General features: G+C 39.9%; 1 protein-coding gene across 4 annotated transcripts; it reads right to left on the bottom strand.

Annotated features, from left to right (window-relative positions):
• Positions 1 to 4,761: 4,761 nt before the first annotated feature.
• On the bottom strand, positions 4,762 to 6,384 carry LOC147163046 (uncharacterized). 4 transcript variants are annotated; one of them, XM_086095043.1, is made up of 3 exons: positions 6,240 to 6,384; positions 5,896 to 6,094; positions 4,762 to 5,817 (listed from the first exon to the last, which is right to left on the bottom strand). In XM_086095043.1, the coding sequence occupies exons 1-3, from the start codon at positions 6,313 to 6,315 to the stop codon at positions 5,421 to 5,423; spliced, it is 672 nt and encodes a 223-aa protein (XP_085951169.1). In that variant the 5' UTR covers positions 6,316 to 6,384; the 3' UTR covers positions 4,762 to 5,420. The 4 variants fall into 4 exon arrangements, with proteins under 4 accessions (XP_085951169.1, XP_085951167.1, XP_085951168.1 ...); XM_086095041.1 differs by having other exon boundaries at positions 4,762 to 6,094; XM_086095042.1 differs by having other exon boundaries at positions 4,762 to 6,094; positions 6,192 to 6,378.
• Positions 6,385 to 7,050: the final 666 nt, after the last annotated feature.

Genomic DNA, 7,050 nt, shown 5'->3' with positions numbered 1-7,050 from the left:
GACCCTAATACGCCGTCGTATTTGTCACTTGCTGTGGACTTTAAATGACAAAAAGTGGCAAAATGGCCACCCGCTGCGATGGATAAAAACAAGTGGATTTTGCTGCTTAACTAATGTTCCACAAACTCAATACTAATCAGAATACCATGTTTAGACTAGTGTGGCTGCATCAAACATTTTATTAAAAAGAAAATGTTGGGGTTGGACACAAATAAGTCCAGAAAAAAGAAATAGCTGATTAGCTTAGATTAGCTTGGTTGCTGCTTAGCTAGGTTGGCAAGCGCAACGTGGTCATGTTTTTTGTGCTCATAAAAGAAACATGTAAGCCATGCTTCACTGTATTTCCTCCTGATTTTTGCAACTAATATTGTACATACTTTTCACCATGCCTGATGATACCAATCCGCAAATAAAATGAAGCGCACATCTGAAAACGACTCGCCAGTTTATTAAGCTGCGGCACAGCTGCAAACCATGCAAGCTCATTTGATTCAATTTGATTCAAGAGCCATGTTTTTCACATGGCGAGGTAACATTTGGAGGCTCTTGAGGTGTTTCATTACAGGCGACGCATGTCACTTAAAGTCTGTGTTGACCATGCCAGAATCTCAAGGCAGACTGACGGTCCCCGCAGAGTACGTGCGTCATCTCCCGACCCCGACAGGATATCTATGTAACCCGAGCCTAAACGAAATGATTTGGAGTGCAATAAATGTGTTCTGTTGACATACAACTGAATTGCGCACACTCTGTTAGGAATATACTGTAAATAAACATATTTGTCAGGTTGTTCAACAGTTATTACAATAAGGAAAAGACCTTATGAGTGTTATGATTGTAAACGTTTTTTGCCATACATAATGAATTTGTTAGGGAAGTTAGTCAACCCCCAAAATGTTTTTACAGTACGTTAAAGATGGTATTCTGATTAACTCATTCACTGCCATTGACGGCGATAGACGTCAAAAAATTCATTTGAACTATTTCTATTAGTTTAAAAATGTTTCTACTTTTGTTAACAAGAGTATAAAAACCTATATTTTTTTATAGTACATATAGAACAGATAACAGATAAAATGTGTGATTAATTGTGAGTTAACTAGTGAGGTCATGCGATTAATTACGATTAAAAAATTGAATCGCCTGACGCTATTTAAAGATTGTAAAAAATTCGGGGCGTCGGGAGATTAAATTTTTTTGTAATTAATCGCATTACCTCACTAGATAACTCACAATTAATCACACATTTTATATCTGTTCTAATAGTACAATAAAAAATTATTCTAGGTTTTCATACTCTTGTTAACAAAAGCGGATTTTTTTTTTTAACTAATAGAAATAGTTAAAATGAATTTTTGACGTCTATAGCCGTCAATGGCAGTGAATACGTTATTGTGGAATATAATTTAAGAAGAAAAATCCACCCTTTTTAAAAATATTTTTTAATCCATTTTAGATGGTGGCCATTTTGCCACTTGCCGACTGAAAACGACAACACAGTTGCTCAGGGCTCAGGTAATGACCAATCACAGCTCAGCTTGTGTACGTCACATGACCAAACACAGAAAATCAGTGATTGGTCGTTACCTGACTGAGCAACTGTGATGTCATTTTCAGTCGACAACAAGTGGCAAAATGAGATGGAGTTTAAAAAAAAAAAAACAACGAGATTTTGCTGCTTAATTCATGTTCCACAAAGGCAATATTAATCAGAATGCCATATTAAGGCTAGCGATGGCGCATAGAACATATTATTTTTTCTAGCATTCAATGTTTCAAAACAAGAATAAGGAAGTGATTAGTGTCAACTCAACTTTATAAAGCACTTTAAAACAGCCATTGCTGCATATATTATAAAGTGCTGTGCATGGAGTAAAAATCTTTAATGATCATTTTCTCAGAAAATGTATTTTTGTTGCAACAAAGCAGCTTCATCCACATCAATTTCTTTGGATGTGATTCAGCTTGTTATGCAACTACTTCTGCCTTGTACAGTAAAAGACAGTTTTATTACTCCTGAAAATCCCTTTTGCGGAACTTGATGATTCATTACTGAATCCCTGTTACATATTTCAGATGCATTAGCATTAAAACCCTCAGGTGCTATTAAGATTTTATGCTTGTCTAAATAAAGGCCGTAAAAGCCCGTTTCTACCAAACAACTTTGTTTCCTTTTTTTGCGCAGTTGTAATGAGTCAAAATAGTTGATCTGTATCGTACCACTTTTAACTATATTTTGCAACTATGATTTTGTTCACGCTTTCTAAGAATGAATAAAAGCTACACAACCAGTTTTACTCAGGGAGAAGGGGCGGTTTTGTGTTTTGTAGTTTGCATATCTTTGACTTATTTGACATGACGTATTATCACTAACCCTAATATGACCAATGAGTAATTTCATTTCAGTAAAGGTCATCCTCCTCCCTGGGTGAGAGGAGTCAGAAGGTCACACGTCGTAGCTTTCAGTAATAACTGTCAGCAGCACTGACGACCCCAATCAATCAATGGGTTAGTTATTGCTGCTTTCATAAATCACAGGCAGCTGCGTGTGGCACTGGAAACACATATGTCAAGGTTGCGTGTTAATACAGAAGCCACATATTGACAGGGTTCTCATTATGGCACCTGCAGCACTTAAACATTTTTTTTTTTTTTTAGCACAAATAATTCTGAATAGTGCGTTGTGGTTTTCCTCCCTGGACAGCACTTCCTGTTTGGCTTCGGGCCCCAACTCAAAGTGGACATTATTATTTCTAGGGCCCCTGTCAGTCACATGGGATTTGGTCACCGCTCGTTAACACCAACATGGGAAGCAAATGGTTCGTTTCAGAGAGCTGGATCAAAAATAGCACCAAGCAGCATTGTGTAATGTGTTCCTCTCTGCTTTATACAGCCAGCGCTCAGATCGATCCGCCTCCCTCACATGCTACTGACGAATAGCGCCGAGCGCTTGCTCTTATTTCCACATCATAGTTGGACACCTGTGACTGTGTGAAGTGGTTCCAGTGAGAGCTGTTGCAACACATCTGTGAAAGGCGGGGAGGCCTTAGACAGTTTAAGGAGTTAAAATCACTCTTTAAAAATCAGTGGATCTGGAGTCCTCTTAAACGTCAGGTCGTTTTTAGATTTCCTGTTTGAGACGATTTCATGAGCACTTTCGGTATAACTACAGCTGAATGTCACTCAGTTATATGCTGTAGTATTCAAACTTTTAAAATACAGTAATGATGTAAAAATAGATGAATAATAATAATAATAATGATGTAAAAATAGATAAATAATAATGATTAATAATAAATAATAATACACAAATAAATAAATAAATAAATAAATCATGTTTAAACAGGCTGTATGCATAGATCATATTTTCTAATATGTTTGACTTCATTGCGTGATTTAAATGTTAAAATTTTATCAGAATCAGATTTATTGTCCAAGTATGTATAAACACAAGAAATAAGAGCTGGACCGGCACCAAAAAAATCGGCATTTTGTCTTAGACCGGCCAGCGAGCTGTTTCCGTTTGCTGTTTATATTGTTGATTAATGGTCTCCTCCCTCTTTTGGGGTAAAATAGAGGAAAATATTGCACCATATCGGCCCACCAGGCATGTGCCCTCTATGCCAGATAACCAGTCCAGCCCTGCAAGGAATCACAACCCGTCCGAGAAACGTGAAAAATAACGGTGACCAACAGAGGGAGACAGAACTTGAAGCCTGGTGGTTCGCTAATTAGCGCCTTGAGTATCTTATTTGTATTTCATTCTTTCACATACCACTAGAGCAGTGGTTCTTAACATTGTTGGTAACTCCAAACACTCATCTGTTGTACGCCACTGTGTCCATTTTGCAGCGGCTGTCCGTTTTCTTGTTGCCCTCAGTCTCCTCTCGAATAAAACGCGCCTGATACAGCAAATCCTTGTCGTCTTCGGTTGTTGTTGTTGTCAAATTGCCGTTGATGTTTTTTCCCCCTGTATTTTTGAAGTGGAAAACCAACCGCCCCAATCCAAGATGTGGAGAGCAAAGAAGAGAAATGGCATGCATGGATCCTCTGTACTTACCCACACTCTCACCAAAATATATTGTTTTCTGTTTTGCAACTTAAAAATAATAATAATAATAATTAATAAAATAAAATATATATAAATAAATAAATAAATATATATATGAATGTTTATTATCTGATTGATTAAAACAAGTTTTAATTTTCACCTTTATATTGATTTTTTTAATTGAGAATGCAGTAAATGCACACACACAGATTAATTTTGGTTTCCGTAAAATGTCAGAATAAAATAAAAAAATACGGATCACTTTTTTCCAAAGTAAAAGCATGTTTGCAAATGTTTGATTTTGATTCAACATAAAGATAATAAGACTGCTTTCATGCAGCTACAGAAATCTGATAATATTTATTGTTGAGATGCTGAAATTGTGATGATTTGTAAAATTTTAAATTAAACAAGGTTTTCCATTAATTGATGATCCAAAATACAAATTGATTAGTTTGTAATGGATTAATTTTCATTATTCATTACACCTCTATTTTATTTTAAAACATGATCAAATGTTACATTGGCTGCTGCAGAAAATGTCATCAAAACGAAACTACTGGTCGCCTAAAATATAATTGTGTGTGTGCCTTTCATCATTTTTAATCGGCTGTCGTGACGCTGTCTTCATTCATTCCTTTAAACTTGTCTTTTTTGTTCATGTATAAAATGAAGAGCCTGAATCAATATCACCAAACCATTGAACTGAATCATTTTTTAGGTTATTTATTTGTATATTTGGGATATAGTTATACCTGTTGTACATAAGGTACCTTTAATAAAAATCATCTAATTACACTATAGATTTATCAAGGCCAAAAAAGGATGTATGCCCGCTTCTATATGTACATAACCAATAGCACAATACATTTACAAAGTTATATGCACATACCTGAGCATAACTCAATAATGCAAGTTCTTCTACGTGAAATCCAGGCTTGATCCATGAAAGTAAATACAGCCTATATGTCAAAATGCAACAAGTCAGCGTTCATGAAGGGAAGTGATGGAAGTCATGTTCGATTCTTTAGGCAAATTATATCTTTACCACAATTGTCCATCCATATAGAGAGAGGCCCTTAAAACAGTCCAACATGGGTTTAAGGCATTCAAACGGCCTAATAAAACAAACCAACTTAAACAACAGCATAGCTGGGGTTTCTTTGATAACAGGCAGCAGGGTCCCCCTTATGTATCAGTCACGGGTCACAGAAAAGGATCAGGTCCAAAGTGAAGCTCACAGTCCATAAGTGGATTTGCAAATGAGTGACGTGTGTTGTGTTTTCTGTCCGACCAGCGGCTGTGTGTCAACACAAGGCCTACATGTGGGATGGTGACTTTTTGTGGGAGGGATGGTGGGAGGCCCCGGTCACTCGGACCTCGTCCCGGAGCTCGGTGGCACGGTGGTCGCATCAGAAGCTACCTGATCCGGATCACGTTCCGTTCTGTCTCCCGGATTGAGCGCATCCTCCTCCTCCTCCTCCTCCACCTCCTCATCCTCCACTCGCGTCTCCCTGTCCACGCTTCCCGATCTCTGCGTGGCTCCGCGGGGTAATGCGTAAAGTCCACCCATCGTATCGTCGCTCTCCTCGGTGTGATCCCACTGAAAAGCCCGTGGAGTCGAACCCTGCCTCGCGGTGTGGTTGAGCGGCACCTGCGTGGAGTTCCACTCGGACACGTTCGCGGTGATGTTCGCCGGGGGAGCCGTGACCCCCGGTTTAGCAGCGGATGCGGACGAGGATGCGCTGGTGGGCTTCCAGATGAGGCTGTAGTAAATAGCCAGGATGATGGCCGCTAAGGACACGGACAATACATAAGCAAAGACCGTGGCGAGTCTCACCCACTTCTTGTTGGTCTTAGCAGCCATCTTAGCCTTTTTGTCCCCCGTATAAGTAGCGGGTTTGCCCCTCTCCATATTGGGCATGAAGTCCCGCTCTCGCATCTTGCCCCTGTTTTTTCCTCGATGCTCCACCACCCCCTCCGTCTTGACGCCTGCTTCTGATCCACAATCCAAGAGAAGATGGGAAGGTAGCGTTGTGGGCTCTTAAAAAATAAAAAAAATAAAAATACAAAACGAGGATTTACCTGGTGTCAAAATGAAATGCGTCCAGTGCATGCAACATTGCGTCTCATCACGGACCAGCGAGCATCCACAGGCTGGGACGCAGCATCCGACCAATGTCCTAACCTGCCCACGGCATGTCCACGGAGGTGCTGGCTGTGCAGGCCCTTGGCCAGTCCGCGAGCGTCCGACTGGATGTCATTTATCAAACCATGAGGAGAGATCACACGGCGCACCGTCCTATCCAGCAAATGAAGTGGCTGGCTCAGCTAAAAATACAGAGAGGGGGCGGGGAGGGGACTCTTAAAGAAGAAGCAGCAGCCAGCAAGGAGATCACTCCAAAATATTACCCCCAGAAGTGCTGAGAACAAGCTTTGCCTTTATCGCGTTAAGTGATGCATTAAACGAGCAGACTGATTTGTGCCAATAAAGTCATATTATTCATGAAATTACATTTGGTTGGAGCAGAATTTATACATTATGCCATTCCTAACCTTCACAAATACCCTAAAACTCAACTCAGAGCATACAAAGAAGACCCTGCATTTAATATGGCAATCTGTTTGGCTGATTGACTGCTAGTTCAGCACAATGGACAGTTGCTTTACACACACACTTGCCCATCTATCCGATTTCTCTATAGAGTTTGTCCTCACCCGCATTACAAGTCAACTGTAGCCTATCCCAGCTGATTTGGGGCGATGCAGGGCACACCCTGGACTGGTCGCCAGCCAGTCACAGGATGTTGAGAGACTAACGATTATTCACACCTGTCACAATAGGGCAGGGTAGAGGACCCAACTGCATGGAAGCAGGGAGGAAAGGATGTGCACAAAATTTTTTTTTTATTACAAATTCAAAACAACAAAAAGGCGAACGAGAGACTTGGATTTAAAACCAAATCCCAAACAAGGTTCGAAGTACAAAGTAAGAGTGG

Source organism: Leptonotus elevatus, chromosome 14, assembly GCF_054856555.1.
Source record: "Leptonotus elevatus isolate MCC_2025b chromosome 14, RoL_Lele_1.0, whole genome shotgun sequence".
Classification (NCBI taxonomy): Eukaryota; Metazoa; Chordata; class Actinopteri; order Syngnathiformes; family Syngnathidae; genus Leptonotus; species Leptonotus elevatus.
Note: the sequence above shows the minus strand (reverse complement) of the source record. Positions and strands in the feature narration are given on the sequence as shown.